The 19,959-nt window shown below is 38.3% G+C and overlaps 1 protein-coding gene across 6 annotated transcripts in view; it reads right to left on the reverse strand.

Annotated features, from left to right (window-relative positions):
* The window catches only part of ZDHHC15 (zinc finger DHHC-type palmitoyltransferase 15), a 258,275-nt gene that overhangs the window by 125,636 nt on the left and 112,680 nt on the right, over window positions 1-19,959 (reverse strand). For all 6 annotated transcript variants that reach the window (XM_063634713.1, XM_063634714.1, XM_063634711.1 and 3 more), the window contains 3 exons: window positions 16,316-16,448; window positions 13,760-13,886; window positions 8,996-9,099 (listed from right to left, as the gene is read on the reverse strand). In XM_063634713.1, coding sequence (XP_063490783.1) covers window positions 8,996-9,099; window positions 13,760-13,886; window positions 16,316-16,448 — 364 coding nt within the window. The remainder of the gene's footprint in view (window positions 1-8,995; window positions 9,100-13,759; window positions 13,887-16,315; window positions 16,449-19,959) is intronic.

A 19,959-nucleotide genomic window follows, 5' to 3' on the forward strand; every position in this document is an offset into this window, starting at 1 on the left:
AATAAACATACGTGTGCATGTGTCTTTATAGCAGCATGATTTATAGTCCTTTGCGTATATACCCAGTAATGGGATGGCTGGGTCAAATGGTATTTCTAGTTCTAGATCCCTGAGGAATCTCCACACTGACTTCCACAATGGTTGAATTAGTTTACAGTCACACCAACAGTGGAAAAGTGTTCCTATTTCTCCACATCCTCTCCAGCACCTGTAGTTTCCTGATTTTTTAATGATGGCCATTCTAACTGGTGTGAGATGGTATCTCACTGTGGTTTTGATTTGCATTTCTCTGATGGCCAGTGATGATGAGCATTTCTTCATGTGTTTTTTGGCTGCATAAATGTCTTCTTTTGAGAAGTGTCTGTTCATGTCCTTTGCCCACTTTTTGATGGGGTTGTTTGTTTTTTTCTTGTAAATTTGTTTGAGTTCATTGTAGATTCTGGATATTAGCCCTTTGTCAGCTGAGTAGGTTGCAAAAATTTTCTCCCATTCTGTAGGTTGCCTGTTCACTCTGATGGTAGTTTCTTTTGCTGTGCAGAAGCTCTTTAGTTTAATTAGATCCCATTTGTCAATTTTGGCTTTTGTTGCTACTGCTTTTGGTGTTTTAGACATGAAGTCCTTGACCATGCCTATGTCCTGAATGGTATTGCCTAGGTTTTCTTGTACGATTTTAATGGTTTTAGGTCTAATATTTAAGTCTTTAATCCATCTTGAAATATTTTTTGTATAAGGTGTAAGGAAGGGATCCAGTTTCAGCTTTCTACATATGGCTAGCCAGTTTTCCCAGCACCATTTATTAAATAGGGAATCCTTTCCCCATTTCTTGCTTTTGTCAGGTTTGTCAAAGATCAGATAGTTTTAGATATGCGGCATCATTTCTGAGGGCTCTGTTCCGTTCCATTGATCTATGTCTCTGTTGTGGTACCAGTACCATGCTGTTTTGGTTACTGTAGCCTTGTAGTATAGTTTAAAGTCAGGTAGCGTGATGCCTCCAGCTTTGTTCTTTTGGGTTAGGATTGACTTGGTGATGTGGGCTCTTTTTTGGTTCCATATGAACTTTAAAGTAGTTTTTTCCAATTCTGTGAAGAAAGTCATTGGTAGCTTGATGGGGATGGCATTGAATTTATAAATTAACTTGGGCAGTATGGCCATTTTCACGATATTGATTCTTTAAACCCATGAGCATGGAATGTTCTTCCATTTGTTTGTATCCTCTTTTATTTCATTGAGCAGTGGTTTGTAGTTCTCCTTGAAGAGGTCCTTCACATCCCTTGTAAGTTGGATTCCTAGGTATTTTATTCTCTTTGAATCAATTGTGAATGGGAGTTCCCTCATGATTTGGCTCTCTGTTTGTCTGTGATTGGTGTACAAGAATGCTTGTGATTTTTGTACATTGATTTTGTATCCTGAGACTTTGCTGAAGTTGCTAATCAGCTTAAGGAGATTTTGGGCTGAGACAGTGGGGTTTTCTAGATATACAATCATGTCATCTGCAAACAGGGACAATTTGACTTCCTCTTTTCCTAACTGAATACCCTTTATTTCCTTCTCCTGCCTGATTGCTCTGGCCAGAACTTCCAGCACTATGTTGAATACGAGCGGTGAGAGAGGGCATCCCTGTCTTGTGCCAGTTTTCAAAGGGAATGCTTCCAGTTTTTGCCCATTCGGTATGATATTGGCTGTGGGTTTGTCGTAGATAGCTCTTATTATTTTGAGATACGTCCCATCAATACCTAATTTATTGAGAGTTTTTAGCATGAAGGGTTGTTGAATTTTGTCAAAGGTCTTTTCTGCATCTATTGAGAAAATCATGTGGTTTTTGTCTTTGGTTCTGTTTATATGCTGGATTAGATTTATTGATTTGCGTATATTGAACCAGCCTTGCATCCCAGGGATGAAGCCCACTTGATCATGGTGGATAAGCTTTTTGATGTGCTGCTGGATTTGGTTTGCCAGTATTTTATTGAGGATTTTTGCATCAATGTTCATGAAGGATATTGGTCTGAAATTCTCTTTTCTGGTTATGTCTCTGCCAGGCTTTGGTATCAGGACGATGCTGGCTTCATAAAATGTGTTAGGGAGGATTCCCTCTTTTTCTATCGATTGGAATAGTTTCAGAAGGAATGGTACCAGTTCCTCCTTGTACCTCTGGTAGAATTCAGCTGTGAATCTATCAGGTCCTGGACTCTTTTTGGTTGGTAAGCTATTGATTATTGCCACAATTTCAGAACCTGTTATTGGTCTATTCAGAGATTCAACTTCTTCCTGATTTAGTCTTGGGAGGGTGTATTTGTCCAGGAATTTATCCATTTCTTCTAGATTTTCTAGTTTATTTGCATAGAGGTGTTTGTAGTATTCTCTGATGGTAGATTGTATTTCTGTGGGATCGGTGGTGATATCCCCTTTTTCATTTTTTATTGCATCTATTTGATTCTTCTCTCTTTTCTTCTTTATTAGTCTTGCTAGCAGTCTATCAATTTTGTTGATCTTTTCAAAAAACCATCTCCTGGATTCATTAATTTTTTGAAGGGTTTTTTGTGTCTCTATTTCCTTCAGTTCTGCTCTGATTTTAGTTATTTCTAGCCTTCTGCTAGCTTTTGAATGTGTTTGCTCTTGCTTTTCTAGTTCTTTTAATTGTGATGTTAGGGTGTCAATTTTGGATCTTTCCTGCTTTCTCTTGTGGGCATTTAGTGCTATAAATTTCCCTCTACACACTGCTTTGAATGTATCCCAGAGATTCTGGTATGTTGTGTCTTTGTTCTCGTTGATTTCAAAGAACATCTTTATTTCTGCCTTCATTTCATTATGTATTCAATAGTCATTCAGGAGCAGGTTGTTCAGTTTCCATGTAGTTGAGCGGTTTTGAGTGAGTTTCTTAATCCCCAGTTCTAGTTTGATTGCACTGTGGTCTGAGAGACAGTTTGTTATAATTTCTGTTCTTTTATATTTGCTGAGGACAGCGTTACTTGCAACTATGTGGTCAATTTTGGAATAGGTGTGGTGTGGTGCTGAAAAAAATGTATATTCTGTTGTTTTGGGGTGGAGAGTTCTGTGGATGTCTATTAAGTCCACTTTGTGTAGAGCTGAGTTCAATTCCTGGATATCCTTGTTAGCTTTCTGTCTCATTCCTCTGTCTAATGTTGACAGTGGGGTGTTAAAATCTCCCATTATTATTGTGTGGGAGTTTAAGTCCCTTTGTAGGTCACTCGGGACTTGCTTTATGAATCTGGGTGCTCCTGTGTTGGGTGCATATAGATTTAGGATAGTTAGCTCTTCTTGTTGAATTGATCCCTTTACCATTATGTAATGGCCTTCTTTGTCTTTTTGATCTTTGTTGGTTTAAAGTCTATTTTATCAGAGAGTAGGATTGCAACCCTTGCCTTTTTTTGTTTTCCATTTGCTTGATAGATCTTCCTCTATCCCTTTATTTTGAGTCTATGTGTGTCTCTGCACGTGAGATGGGTTTCCTGAATACAGCACACTGATGGGTCCTGACTCCTTATCCAGTTTGCCAGTCTGTGTCTTTTAATTGGAGCATTTAGCCCATTTACATTTAATGTTAATATTGTTATGTGTGAATCTGATCCTGTCATTATGATGTTAGCTGGTTATTTTGCTCGTTAGTTGATGCAGTTTCTTCCTAGCCTCGATGATCTTTACAATTTGGCATGTTTTTGCAGGGGCTGGTACCGGTTGTTCCTTTCCATGTTTAGTGCTTCCTTCAGGAGCTCTTTTAGGGCAGGCCTGGTGCTGACAAAATCACTCAGCGTTTGCTTGTCTGTAAAGTATTTTATTTCTCCTTCACTTATGAAGCTTAGTTTGGCAGGATACGAAATTCTGGGTTGAAAATTCTTTTCTTTAAGAATGTTGAATATCGGCCCCCACTCTCTTCTGGCTTGTAGAGTTTCTGCCGAGAGATCAGCTGTTAGTCTGAAGGGCTTCCCTTTGTGGGTAACCTGACCTTTCTCTCTGGCTGCCCTTAACATTTTTTCCTTCATTTCAACTTTGGTGAATCTCACAATTATATGTCTTGGAGTTGCTCTTCTCGAGGAGTATCTTTGTGGGGTTCTCTGTATTTCCTGAATCTGAATGTTGGCCTGCCTTGCTAGATTGGGGAAGTTCTCCTGGATAATATCTTGCAGAGTGTTTTCCAACTTGGTTCCATTCTCCCCGTCATTTTCAGGTACACCAATCAGACGTAGGTTTGGTCTTTTCACATAGTCCCAAATTTCTTGGAGGCTTTGTTCATTTCTTTTTATTCTTTTTTCTCTAAACTTCCTTTCTCGCTTCATTTCATTCATTTCATCTTCCATCAGTGATACCCTTTCTTCCAGTTGATCGCATCTGCTACTGAGGCTTCTGCAATCTTCGCGTAGTTCTCGAAACTTGGCTTTCAGCTCCATCAGCTCCTTTAAGCCCTTCTCTCCATTGGTTATTCTAGTTATCCATTCTTCTAATTTTTTTTTCAAAGTTTTTAACTTCTTTGCTATTGTTTTGAATTTCCCCCCGTAGCTCAGAGTAGTTTGATTGTCTGAAGCCTTCTTCTCTCAACTCATCAAAGTCATCCTCCATCCAGCTTTGTTCTGTTGCTGGTGAGGAACTTCATTCCTTTGGAGGAGGAGAGGTGCTCTGCTTTTTAGAGTTTCCAGTTTTTCTGCTCTGTTTTTTCCCCATCTTTGCGGTTTTATCTGCTTTTGGTCTTTGATGATGGTGATGTACAGATGGGTTTTTGGTGTGGATGTCCTTTCTGTTTGTTAGTTTTCCTTCTACCAGACAGGACCCTCAGCTGCAGGTCTGTTGGAGTTTACTAGAGGTCCACTCCAGACCCTGTTTGGCTGGGTGTCAGCAGCGGTGGCTGCAGAACAGCGGATTTTTGTGAGACCACAAATTCAGCTGTCTGATAGTTCCTCTGGAAGTTTTGTCTCAGAGGAGTACCCGGCCGAGTGAGGTGTCAGTCTGTCCCTACTGGGGGGGTGCCTCCCAGTTAGGCTGCTCGGGGGTGAGGGACCCACTTTAGGAGGCAGTCTGTCCGTTCTCAGATCTCCAGCTGCGTGCTGGGAGAACCACTACTCTCTTCAAGGCAGTCAGACAAGGACATTTAAGTCTGTGGAGATTCCTGCTGACTTTTTGTTTGTCTGTGCCCTGTCCCCAGAGGTGGAGCCTACAGAGGCAGGCAGGCCTCCTTGAGCTGTGGTGGGCTCCACCCAGTTCGAGCTTCCTGGCTGCTTTGTTTACCTAAGCAAGCCTGGGCAATGGCGGGCACCCCTCCCCCAGCCTCACTGCCGCCTTGCAGCTTGATCTCAGGCTGCTGTGCTAGCAATCAGTGAGACTCTGTGGGCATAGGACCCTCCGAGCCAGGTGCGGGACACAATCTCCTAGTGTGCCATTTTCCAGGCCCATAGGAAAAGCGCAGTATTAGGGTGGGACTGACCCGATATTCCAGGTGCCGTCTATTATCCCTTTCTTTGACTAGGAAAGGGAACTCCCTGACCCCTTGCGCTTCCCGAGTGAGGCAAGGCTTCGCCCTGCTTCAGCTCGCGCACAGTGCACTTCACCGACTGTCCTGCACCCACTGTTTGGCACTCCCTAGTGAGATGAAACCGGTACCTCAAGCAGAAATGCAGAAATCACCCGTCTTCTGTGTCGCTCAGGCTGGGAGCTGGAGACTGGAGCTCTTCCTATTCCAAAAATATTTTTAAAACCACAGTGCAATTTTGAATTCCTAGATTATTTGTGTTAATAATTTCAGGTAAAATAAGTATGGTTTCCTCATAGTGATACATTCAAAATTTAAAAAAAAAAGAAACAAGAAACTGGAATTTTGAAATCTTAAAACAATGAAAATGCAACTTACAGAATGAGACAAAATATTTGCAAACTATATCTCTGATAAGGGGTTCATATCCAAAATATATGAAGAACTTGTCCTAGTCAATAGCAAAAAAATGAATAAACAGATTAAACAGCAGGTGAAGGACCTGAATAGACATTTCTCAAAAGAAGAATTTCAAATGTCCAACAGGTGTGTGAAAGGATGCTCAGTATCACCAATGTTTATGGAAATGCAGATCAAAACCACCATGAGATATCACCTTCCACCAGTTAGGTCATTCTCAAAAAGTCAAAAGATAACTAACGTTGGTGAAGATGTGGAGAAAAGGGAATCCTTATTCATTGTTGAGGGAATTTGAATTGATATCGCCATTACAGAAAACAGTTGGGGAGGTTCTTCAAAAATTGAAAAATAGAACTACTATATGATCTGGCAATCCCCCTTCTGTGTATATATCCAATAAAATAAAATCAGTACCTCATAGAGATATCTGCACTCCCATGTTTACCACAGCATTATTCACCGTAACTAAGCCATGGAAACACAGTCTCGCTCTGTTGCACAGGCTGGAGTGCAGTGGCATGATCTCGGCTCACTGCAAGCTCTGCCTCCCACGTTCACGCCATTCTCCTGCCTCAGCCTCCCGAGTATCTGGTACTACAGGTGCCCGCCACCACGCCCAGCTATTTTTTTTTGTATTTTTATTAGAGAAGGGGTTTCACCATGTTAGCCAGGATGGTCTTGATCTCCTGACCTTGTGATCTGTCTGCCTCGGCCTCCCAAAGTGCCAAGATTACAGGTGTGAGCCACCGCGCCTGGCCAAATGTTTGTTTTATATTATGCAATGCACAAGTACATTTTTTTTTGAGACGGAGTCTCACTCTGTCGCCCAGGCTACAGTGCAGTGGCACGATCTCAGCTCACTGCAACCTCCGTCTCCCGGGTTCAAGTGATTCTCTTGTGTCAGCCTCCCGAGTATCTGGGATTACAGGAGTGTGTCATCACACCCGGCTATTTTTTGAATACTTTTTTAGTAGAGATGGGGTTTTGCCATGTTGGCCAGGCTGGTCTCAAACTTCTCACTTCAGGTGATCCGCCTGCCTCGGCCTCCCAAAGTGTTGGGATTACAAGCGTGAGCTACAGCACCCGGCCATACAAGTACATTTATACTAAACGAAATGTTATATTTTGGGCTAGGAATAAAAATTCCACTTGATTCCTAAAAGAAATTAAGTTAAATACACACATGTAATTTCAACTTACAGCACCTTTCCTAGGAATCTAAGTTGTTAAAAATGTAAGAGCTGTTTGTATCTGACAGTTATGCACAGAAAATGGGAGCAACTGAAATTAACATAGAATCAACCTAACAAATAACACAGCATGAGAACTTGCATTAGATACTAGGATAGGTTACAAAGGAGGATTGTGGAGTCTCCTTCAATGAACTTAAAAAAAACCCCTCAGCCATCTAAGATGGCATAGTTGTCTTGCTAAAGCTAAAGGCACCTTACAGTTTATGATTTTATGATTATGTAAGAAGCAGTTGAATGCTTCAGATAACTAAATGGCATGCAATCACAGCACTGTGTCTCATATGTACTTGTCCAAAGGAGAGACCTAGCATTGTAGTGGAAAAAAACTAGGATTTGGAATCAAGATACCTTGACATGTGAGATTAACATCTCTCAATTTTAGTTCCTTAATTATAAAATACGGATGCTATTAATAACACTGCCTATCTAACCTGAAAGTTGTGAGGGTCAAAGGATATGAAGAAAAAGTATGGGAAAGCACTTTGTAAACTATAAAATAACATACTAATTTTTAATGATTGAATATTTTTGAAAAGGTCTGGAATTGGAGACTGCTTCAAAAAATAACCTCTTTATGATGTGATGCTATATCTACATTTTAAGTATTCCACTTGCCAACACAAAGCTCAGATATGAATAGTTTTTCCATTGTGAATTATTTCAAACCAGGTAAAGACCTGATAAGTATTTGGCTTCTATTAGAGTTTGGGTTTAATACCAAAATAAGAGTTGTTATAACTTGTGACTGCTGTAAGTAAAAGTCAGTTCAGAAAGACTGAAGACTGAAGGAAGATAGGTCAAAATATAGTCAATTTTCCAATAGTCAGCAGGAGGAAGTAAGGGAGTTGCCCTTGTAAGTTCTTTGGGATGGGCAATAACTGTTTTCTTTTTTATATATGGATTTGTGGCTGCTTTGTATTCCTTGGGCCTAGTAACATGCTTTTCTCTAAAACTAGATTTCCTGGTAATCAGGGCCTGGATAACCCAATTGGGTAAAAAATTAGAAAGGCTTGCTCTCTACCGCTCCTCCCACTTCAATGCTTTTCCATGTCTTCATTTAGCCTCCTTCACCCCAGGTACAGTTTGTGATAGCTACTATAAGTTCCTACTCAAAATTGCTGCCAGCTACTGCATTATTGGGAACAGTAGCCTAAACTACTTTCTAATGGCTGGTATTAGCAACATAAGTAAATGTTGGAGACACAAAAGTAGGCACAGCAACAGGTGGAGACAAGGAATAGGGCTGGCAATGGGGATACATTATATGAGAACTCAACTTTTAGCTCTTTACAAAATGCCTTAGGATGACCCAGTGACCTGGTAGGAGGAAGTTGAAGCTTATTTTCCTTTGCTCCTCTTCCTTTTAGAAAAGTAGACTACATGCATGTGTAGGCTTGCCCAATTACTGTCTTAGTTTTTAGTGTATTTAAACCATCCTAAAAAGAGAGTGAGCATAGGATTTTAAAGAAAATTTAATGAATGTGAATGAAAGAGGATGGAGAAAGGTGAAATGTTGCCCATTGATTAAACTGAACTCCACATTCAAGCAAAGCACTACAAGTGACTACCCAGCAGGATTGTTTAGAAATCCATATATATCCAGATGTGTATCTGACTGGTGATATAAATCACGGAATCACAAAGCTGGTAAGGAGCCTCCCAAGCTGCAATCTAATCTTATCTAAAGTACCCATGGTTATTAAACAAATTTGGCCATACTTGCTCTCCACCATCCAAAGGACACTTATGATGTTGACATGCTTATAAAATCTTTCTGGACACTATTTACTCACCACATTACATTGGTTGTATTAATGTGGACTTCATAGTCTTTGACCCTACTTACCTTGGTTGTCATCCTCATTGTCTTCCCAGGGTTCTTCATTTGCTAGCAGTGGGTTCTGTGACTCATTCATAGACCTCATAGGGAAGGAGTGTCCATCACCAGGGCTGATGGGAAAAAAAAGGCAGTGAGCTATTGCAGCTGACATAGACTTTTGTGAAGGTTATAATCCTCTTAAAAACAAGAGGGGGGTTCTTAGGCATATTTAGTCTTATTGTCTAAAGCCATGGTGGAATGGGCTCTTACAATAGCATTATTTAGTTGCTATATTGCTCTTGATTTCCATATCTTATTTGTGTGTCTGCATCAGTGTTAACTTCTTGTTTGTAAGCAATTCCATAGTTTGCTTCCCAAAATGCCCAGTATGGCAATATGCACGCACAGCAAGCTTCATACATATCACTTAATGATGATGATACCAATTTATATCCAATTATCTTACTGCTTTGATTCTAAGTTTTCAAGAAAGATGACTAGTCTCTGAAACATCGAATACAGTGGAGATAAGCTGGTGTGAATTGGTGAAAGACAATGCCCGAATGCACTGTTATTTATTTGGTTTGCATGGAAGAAAGGTTATTAGGAACTAGGGGAAAGAGCCAGAGTGAGCCATCTCTGCAGATTTTTGGGGCAATTATCCACATTTGGGGTCTCGCTTTGTGGCTACCTGTGGTAAGCTAGGGTCAACTCCCTGGTTAATTTCTGGCCACTAACAGATGGGATGCATTGGAGGGAACTGAGCTGGCCCTGGCTAGAAGAGGATACAGTTTGAACATTTCAGTTTAGGTATCTGAATGCATTCCACATTTGAGTCTGAATGACTTTTGATGTTACCTATGCCTTTTCTCCTGTTCATATATGTGGTAAATTGAAAGTTGACAGATTTTATTGATAGCACTCTAAAGAGAATGTAAGTGTACTGGTTATAAATGAATGGGCTTTGATTTTTGGTTTCGTTCTTTATTCCAGAGAAGACTGATTTTACACCTCCCTTTGATGTGGTGAAGATGTGTGGATATTTGTGTATGTGAGCATGTGAATAAGGTATAGGTAATATCTAGTAACAGTTGTTAATCAATATTACCCACTGACATAGTTTTGCCTTGTGATTTATAGACAGGTTAGTTGGATATACCACATCTCTGAAATACATGAGTCTTTAAAATACTAACTGCTACACAGAAGTATCAAGGCAATCAATCAAGGAGAAATTTTTCCATAATTACCACCCTACCCCCAACAAAGTTTCCTCAACTAAGTCAACATGCATGTATCCCTGTCTAAGGAGGGGACTGAAAAGTGGCTGCAAGAAGGCTACAAGCAAGCTCTGCTCTAGAACTAGTTTAGCTGATGGTGGTTCAATCTGGTTCACAAAGTCATTCAGAGAACACAAGCTTGACTGTTTATTTCTCATCCACTACTTTCCCTGCATAATTGTTGCAGTTCTAAGAATGACCTACAACCTCAAATTAACTATACTACAAGGCTACAGTAACAAAAATAGCATGGTACTGATACGAAGACAGATATATAGACCAATGGAACAGAACAGAGGCCTCAGAAATAACGTCACACATCTACAACCATCTGACCTTTGACAAACCTGACAAAAACAAGCAATGGGGAAAGGATTCTCTATTTAACAAATGGTGTTGGGAAAACTGGCTAGCCATATACAGAAAGCTGAAACTGGATCCCTTCCTTACACGTTATACAAAAATTAACTCAAGATGGATTAAAGACTTAAATGTAAGACATAAAACCATAAAAACCTTAGAAGAAAATCTAGGCAATACCATTAGGACATAGACATGGGCAAAGACTTCATGAACAGAACATCAAAAGCAATGGCAACAAAAGCCAAAATTGACAAATGGGATTTGATTATACTAAAAAGTTTCTGCACAGCAAAAGAAACTGTCATTAGAGTGAAGAAGCAACCTATAGAATGGGAGAAAATTTTTGCAATCTATCCATCTGACAAAGGGCTAATATCCAGAATCTACAAATAACTTAAACATATTTACAAGAAAAAAACAAACAACCCCATCAAAAGAAACTACCATCAGACTGAACAGACAACCTACAGAATGGGAGAAAATTTTTGCAATCTACTCATCTGAAAAAGGGCTGATATCCAGAATCTACAATAAACTCAAACAAATTTACAAGAAAAAAACAAAGAACCCCATCAAAAAGTAGGCAAAGGATATGAACAGACACCTCTCAAAAGAAGACATTTATGCAGCCAAAAGACACATGAAAAAATGCTCATCATCACTGCATCAAAGAAATACAAATCAAAACCACAGTGAGTACCATCTCACACCAGTTAGAATGGCCATCATTAAAAAGTCAGGAAACAACAGGTGCTGGAGAAGATGTGGAGAAATAGGAACACTTTTACACTGTTGGTGGGACTATAAACTAGTTCAACTATTGTGGAAGTCAGTGTGGTGATTCCTCGGGGATCTAGAACTAGAAATACCATTTGCCCCAGCCATCCCATTACTGGGTATATACGCAAAGGATTATAAAACATGCTGCTATAAAGACACATGCACACGTATGTTTATTGCAGCACTATTCACAATAGCAAAGACTTGGAACCAACCCAAATGTCCAACAACGATAGACTGGATTAAGAAAATGTGGCACATATACACCATGGAATACTATGCAGCCATAAAAAATGATGAGTTCACGTCCTTTGTAGGGACATGGATGAAGCTGGAAACCATCATTCTTGGCAAACTATCACAAGGACAAAAAACCAAACACTGCATGTTCTCACTTACAAGTGGGAATTGAACAATGAGAACACACGGATACAGGAAGGGGAACATCACACACTGGGGACTGTGACTGTTGTGGGGTGGGGGGAGGGGGGAGGGATTGCATTAGGAAATACACCTAATGTTAAATGACGAGTTAATGGGTGCAGCACACCAACAAGGCACATGTATACATATGTAGCCAACCTGCACGTTGTGCACATGTACCCTAAAGCTTAAAGTATAATAAAAAAAAGAAAAAAAACAAACAACCCCATCAAAAAAGTGGGCAAACGATATGAACAGATACTTCTCAAAATAAGACATTTATGTGGCCAACAAACATATTTAAAAAAGCTCATTATCACTGGTCATTAGAGAAATGCAAACCAAAACCACAATGAGACACCATCTCATGTCAGTTAGAATGGCAATCATTAAAAAGTCAGGAAACAACAGATGCTGGTGAGGATGTGGAGAAATGGGAACGCTTTTATACTGTTGGTGGGAGTGTAAATTAGTTCAACCACTGTGGAAGACTGTGTGGCAATTCCTCAAGGATCTAGAACTAGAAATACCATTTGACCCAGCAATCCCATTACTGGGTATATACCCAAAGGACTATAAATCAATCTACTATAAAGACACATGCACATGTATGTTTATTACGGCACTGTTCACAATAGCAAAGACTTGGAACCAACCCAAATGCCCATCAATGATAGACTGGATAAAGAAAATGTGGCACATATACACCATGGAATACTATGCAACCATCAAAAAAATGAGTTCATGTCCTTTACAGGGACATGGATGAAGCTGGAAACCATCATTCTCAGCAAACTAATACAAGAACAGAAAACCAAACACCGCATGTTCTCACTCATAAGTGGGAGTTGATCAATGAGAACACATGAACATAGGGAGGAGAACATCACACATCGGGGACTGTCGTGGGGTGGGGAGCTAGGGGAGGGATAGCATTAGGAGAAATACCTAGATGATGGGTTGATATGCAGCAAACCACCATGGCACGTGCATACCTATGTAACAAACCTGCATGTTCTGTACATGTACCCCAGAACTTAAAGTATAATAAAAAAGAATTAGCTACAACCTCAAATTAATCTTTGTTCTTGTTTTTCATATTTTTTATTCATAAAATTAGTATTAACCACAAAATATATAAAATGGAGAAAAAAATAATTTCTAAGACTATTGCCCTTACCATTTTTAACATTTTTTGGTATATTTCTCTTCTGCTGTTTTTCTTCTATATATACTTATGTTTTTAATCACAGTGTATTGAATTTTTCACTTAAAATATAGTACCATTTTTAACATTTTTTGGTATATTTCTCTTCTGCTGTTTTTCTTCTATATATACTTATGTTTTTAATCACAGTGTATTGGATTTTTCATTTTTCAGTTAAAATATAGTAAGCACTTTCCCTTTTTGTCCCTTTTTGTGACAGTCTTCATAACCATTACTTTTGATTGTATAATATTCCATCTAGTATATATATATATATATGTATATATATATATACACACACACACATACACACACATTTATTTATCCATTCCCATATTGTTGGATATTTAGGTTGTTTCCTAATTATTGGCTATAAATAATGCTGTGATGAACGTTTTTGTGCACAGTGTGTCTCTGTCTTTAGGGTAGATTCAATTCCCAGAAATGGAATTACTGGGATGTTGGGCATGTAGATTCTTATGTTTTTTGATAGATATTACCAAATTCAGTTATAAAAGATTGGTAGTGCCACTGCACATTGCCACAAAGAAAGCATGAGAATATCTATTTTATCAGACCCTCACCTCTTTATTTGCCTTTACTAACCTAGAAATGAAGAACTTGGGGAATAGAGTTTCACACTGGACTGATACCTGCTGCATACTACAATCAAAATTGAATTTGCTGGTTTAAGGCATGGTCCAGTACTAACTTCTTCCAGTGGTAATATTTACTCACCTGGAACCAACAGGTATTAACCAGAACTTCTTCTTATCTCCAAACACCTGCTGGATATTCTTGATGAAGCCAAGATTGAACCCATTTTTCTCTGGGCCACTTGTAAACACTGGAGTGCAGAAGGCCTCTAAGGCAGGGCAGGAGAGTTGAAGAAAAGAGGAAGAAAGCAATAAAGAAACAAATTTCAGCATAGTCATGATTTTACAATTCTCCATGTATGTGACTTGGTTCTATGATATCTTTTTGCTGTGGTAGCACAGGCCTCTCATTTTTAGGTATTGCTAAATTACTTAGTAAAAACCAGTTTAATCACATCACACAAACTAAACTTGTTACTGCATATAAAGAATTAGAACTCTCTTTTTAAAAGACAGGGGAAACACATGGTGGTAGAAATAATTAAGCAGCCACGGGGGTAGTATGTATTTTGTACTGCTGAATTTAGAATATAGGAACAGATTTAACAGCACTTGATTTGAATCTAAGCGGCAACAACAGCCGAATGACCACCATCTTTAGAGCTGGGAAGAAAGTAATGACACATAAAGAGATGGTAATGACATTGATTTGGTTTTGAAACATTTCAAAAATGAAAGTGTTCATGCTGAAGCCTGCAGTGTAAGAAACTGAGTTTTACTTCAGACAAAATGTCAATTGGTGAGCCATAATCACTTCAAAGACTGTAAGGAATGGGACCATGTTAGTGCACATTATTTTTAGACACACATTTATCCCATTAAGCAAATGATTTCACTGTTGGACTGTAGCTGCGTCTGACTGTTTCTCATTTGTTCTTTGTTTTCAGACTCTGTTATCATGAGGTTTTTAGTGGTTTTCCACTTCGTAGCTGGTCTCTAAGCCAAATGTGCTAATCTACCACCCTAGCAATTAGGGGCTACATATATATTTGGTTAAGAAAATGGGTGCAAATACTTTATTTTTAAAAAAATAGATACAGGGTCTTATTCTGTCACCCAGGCTGGAGTACAGTGGCACAATCTTAGCTTACCGCAGCCTTAAACTCCTGGCCAGGGTCAATCAATCTTCCCATCTCAGCTTACTGAGGAGCTGCAGCCACAGGCACATGCCACCACACCCAGCTAATGATTATTATTTAAAAAATATTTTAACTATTATTTTAGGTTCAGGGTAAATGTGAAAGTTTGTTATATAGGTAAATTTGTGACTTGAGGGTTTGGTGTTTGTCATCCAAGTACTAAGCATAGTACCCGAGTGAATTCTTTTTTCTGAACCCCTCCCTCCTCCCATACTCCTTCCTCAAGTAGGCTCCAGTGTCTGTTGTTCCATTCTTTGTGTTTATGTGTACTCAGTCTTTAGCTCCCACTTATAAGTGAGAACATGAAGTATTTGATTTTCTGTTCCTGAGTTAGTTCACTTAGGATAATGGCTTCAAGCTTCATTTTTGTTGCTGCAAAGGACAGGATCTCATTCTTTGTTATGGCTGCGTAGCATTCCATGGTGTATATGTACCACATTTTCTTTATCTAGTTTGCCATTGGTGGACCTTTAGGTTGATTCCATGGCTTTGCTATTGTGAATAGTCACCCAGCTAATTATTTTTATTTTTATTTGTAGAGATGGGGTTTTGTTATGTTGCCCAGGCTGGTCTCAAACTCCTCAGCTCAAGTGATTCTCCTGCCTTGGCCTTCCAAAGTGCTGGGAATACAGGAGTGAGCCATCATGCATGGCCAATAGATACAAATACTTTCTTAGCTGTTAGCATTATTGGCAAACAAATTCCCAATGTGTAGTAGCTTTTGCACTAAACTTTTCTCAAATCTATCCTAGCTAAACATTCAACATTGAAAACTTGGACACTTTGTCCTCACTCCTCATGTACACAATGTAAATACTTATTTCACCATAGATGAAATAAAATGTACTGGAATCCATCAGAAATACAGTTTTCCATATATTAGCCTACAGACTAACCGACAGAAAATATGTTCATTTATTTTACTCATTTTCTAGAGAATCATTTGTTCAATGTATTTATTTCATTCCCACAGTACCTAAACAGCCGCTTGATGATTGCAGGTATTTACTGATTTTTTTTTTGTTTGTTTCTCAAGACTTTTGGATTCTTGTTGCGGTTGGTTTGTATTTTTTCTCAGGGCTCTGTTTTTAGATGTGCATAATAAATTAGATTCTACTATCTTTATCAACCTTTACTTCTCCCTTCTGACATCCCCTTCTGTACTGATTCTTTCTTTAATTTCCTCATGTGAACACCTTTTAGAAATCTTCTGAGCTATTAACCTTGGGAGCTATTACCCAGTATGCACTATAAAGAACAATGGCCATTTTTGTTTCTGTGTGGGGTTTCATTAAAAAATATTCTCATAATTAGCCTATAAGCTTCATTCACTATGCCTTTCTATTTTGGTAAAATGTATTTTCATCTGTCTCAGTCTGGGGGTAGAGGGATGTCACTGCAGCTAAAATGCTTCACTGGAAGTTTTAATTGGGAACAATCCACAGGTCCCTCTGATACACATTAATATGTTTTTTCCTAATCTTAATATTCAGTCTTACCTAAGGTGGTTTTGTTTCTGCTGACAAGCCAACAATGGTAACCAAAGAGAATCACAAGGCTGACAAAAAACATGCAGGCCACAAAGAGAAGAAAAAGGACATGGAACTTAGAGCGAACACTGGGTAATTCCCCCTAGAAAAGAAATAATAAACAAGCAAAAGATTAAAGTGGAAAAGGATGGCTAGTTTTTCTAAATATATAGGTTAGTAGTTTTCACATGTATAAAGTGTCTAGCTGTAATTTAAAAAATAGATTCTGTAAAATTTTTATAATATGGTTCTTTCTGTTAATGATGATACCTGTGAGTGTGCTCTCAGCCTACAAAGCCTAAAATGGATCCTTGCTGAAGTGCAGTTCAGTGTAAAATAGAGTATCTTAAGTATCAATTATAAAAGGGTAATGTGAAAAGGGTATTCTCGGGCCATAATTGGTATGCAACCGCTTACAGCTTGTAGTCAATTTAGTTTGAGATCTTGAAGTCATATGCCTTATCCTCTTGTCTCAGGGTAAGTTATTCTGGAATTCTTTATATATCATGTTTCCTTGGGCATGTGTGTGTTGAAAATGTAACGGTGATGTATGTAAGAAGTTAAAACATATAGGTAGAATTTTAAAATGTCCTACCCATAAGTCATAACCTGATTTTAAAGTTGTTGTAGATTTTGTGTGGTTGTTTTTTATAGCTGAGTTAGAATGTGCTGATATATTATATCCTGTGAAACAGCTGTTTAGACAGTAAAAATCAAGCAGAATTTTTACAGGCAACTGTAAAAGTAGGTGGCTAAAGATTTTTATAGTTATCTAGGACATGCTATTTTCCATGTGGCACCAGCCTTTTTTTCCGACATGCAGCCTAGACCAGAATGAATGTTATAAAGTTCTGTAACATGCGCATGTAACATTTATCTTCTGAAGAGAATCTTAGAAAACATTTTCAATTTTGGAGTGAACAGTTGGGAGAATGACTATTATTTATTTCCTCCTTCCCTGTGATGATTATTATTTCAGTGTGATGAATCACTTTGAAATATTTCCAATTGCTCTCTAGTAATAAAGTTAAATGTGATTCTTAAGTGGACCTTAACTTCTGAATGATCTAGTTCTACTCCAATTTGGAAGGAGAAAGTTAAGGCTTGGCAACACTTGGCAAGTTCAGATAGTACAGATTTTTTCTTCTCTGAGATAATATTTTTATTCATTTTTATGAATGGAAATATTGGGAATCTTCCAGGTTGTATACTGAAAGATGAAGATAAGGATGCTTCCCCTTATCTTCAGCCAGTCAGATGCTGTCAGCTGAGTGGGGGTCCAGGTGAAAATTGCATACGGGCAGAGGAGCCCAGCAAAGAGCTACCTCAAGAACTTCAACCTTCAAGAATATTTATCTGAAACTCTCCTTTTTGAAATGATCCCTCTACAAATTCTTGGCCTAAGCACCCAAATTGAATTAGATTGGTTTTTGTTTTATTTTGAACTTATAGAAAAGATTCCATATATTGCTTTGCAGTGGGTTTTGCCTTGACTATGTTTTTGCTTTCACAATCTTTAGTTTTTAAAGAATGTTTTAAAAATATTTTAAAGCTCACATTTATTTTACTTCTTATTGTTTCACATATAAATGGATAGTAGAAAATGACTGGACAAGAGGGACTGATATAAAGTCGGTCCACAGTCTGTCTGTCTGAGCCGAAGTCTATTCCGTCACCCCACCCAATTACTCTTAAAGAACATTTTTCTGTCTGCCAAAGCATATCTACTGTGTTGTCCCTTGACAGAGTTCTTCTTAAACTTTTTTTTTTTGTTAGAAGAGGGCGATAGCCCTATTTCAAAAATACCTTCTCAGGAGATAACCAAGCTAAATCACTCAAAGTAATAGCCATCAGAGAGAGATCAGATGAATACTGGCAGAATAATGCTATTATCTTGATTCTAAAATAATTCATAGCTCTGTGAGGAGATCCATGGCCCAATATGTGGGGAATGTATTACTATTTTTTGCATAAAGAAAAGCTGAATCTCTTATCAAAGTAGCTATTGTTTAATATAGAGAAGAGAGAAATAATCTGTTGGTCTTCTGAATTCTTTATTCCCATGGAGCTAGAGCTCTCCACAGCAGAGCCATAATGGGCAGTAGGACATGGTATAGTGTGTAAGTTCACGGGGCTTAGGGTCAGACTTAGGTGAAAGTCCTAACTTTGGAAATTTACAAGCTGGGTGATCATAGACAAGTCACTTAACTACTATGAGCCTCAGTTTTTATCATCTTTGAATAAGACTAATAATTCATGCTTTGCCTACTTCACAGGGTTGTGATAAGGATCAGATGAGATAAGGGGTATGAAAGTGCTTCAAAAACTGTAAAGTACCATACAAATGAAGGTTGCTATTGATAGGAGCACAGCTTGTCTCCTTGATACACAACTTTCAAAATATATGGCAGTGTTTACTTTTTATTTTAAGGGGATATTCAATTTAAACAGAGAAAGCCATCCCTAAACTACACTAAAGTGTTATCTGGCTAAAGAGACTGCCAGGAAGCATTTCTCTGAACTGTCAATGCCCTTTTCATTTTAGGACAAGCCAGGACAGATTTCCTTTCCTCTCATCTGTGACGCATGAGCTAGCCTACTGTGGAGAAAAAAAATGAAGGAATAGAAAGAGAACAAGGTTATGTTCACTCTTGGTATTACTTGTGAATACTGGCACATTTCTGATGATTAATTCATATCCAAATATTACCTTTCAAGAATGAAAAAAGCATATAGCATCTGGCTGGCATTGTGATATTTGATTATTGGCTGACTAGGTGGGCTAAAGGCAAAATGTGTGAAATGCAATATTGTTTATTTTGTTACAAGGGTAAAAAGTGGTTCCTAAACAGTAGCCTACTGTGTTAAGCACCAAGAAAGGTCTGTAGTGAAGACCAAGGCCGACACTTTCCCTGCTGATTGGACATAGTAGATTTTCTTCACATTCAGGGTAGTAGCTCAGTATGTGGATTTTATATTTTAAAATTATTGTAACTTTATAATAATCCTGTGCTGTGGAAAGGGACAAAGCAAGAGATGATGAAGCATTTTATATTTGTAGAAAAATTTATGAAAAAGTTTTACTTCTGCATAAAGTTTTGTTTGTATCCCTGAGTTAATGATTATGGCATCTATTATATAATTCCTTATTCTTAAAGTTATTAAATATCTGAACTGATTAAGCAAGTTGAAAGGGAAATGGAAAACACACATCACTATAATTTTCTACACTATCTTTTCTATATTACTAGGGATCAATGCACTGATTAATAATTTAAAGATTCTTGGCTATTTAGGTTCCTATTGCCTTACCCGTCTCCTTTTTTCTTCAGTTTATTATAATCTATATTCTGGTCACTGAATTCATGTTCTTTCTCTATGGCTTTATGTCTCCATTTGAGGTGAGATATTCATGTTATATAGGCTTTTGTGCAATTCCTAAATAACTAGTAGCTCTGTCCACATCTGTCTTTTGATATTCAGGTTCAGTTTGGACAGCCTTCATCATGGATGTCTTAGTAATTGTACTGGAGTTGTGGGGAAGGGGTATCTCCTGGAGTCCACTAGTATGACATTTAAAAAGAACATATTTCACTATACTTCTGCCAGACCTT

Source organism: Symphalangus syndactylus, chromosome X, assembly GCF_028878055.3.
Source record: "Symphalangus syndactylus isolate Jambi chromosome X, NHGRI_mSymSyn1-v2.1_pri, whole genome shotgun sequence".
NCBI lineage: Eukaryota > Metazoa > Chordata > Mammalia > Primates > Hylobatidae > Symphalangus > Symphalangus syndactylus.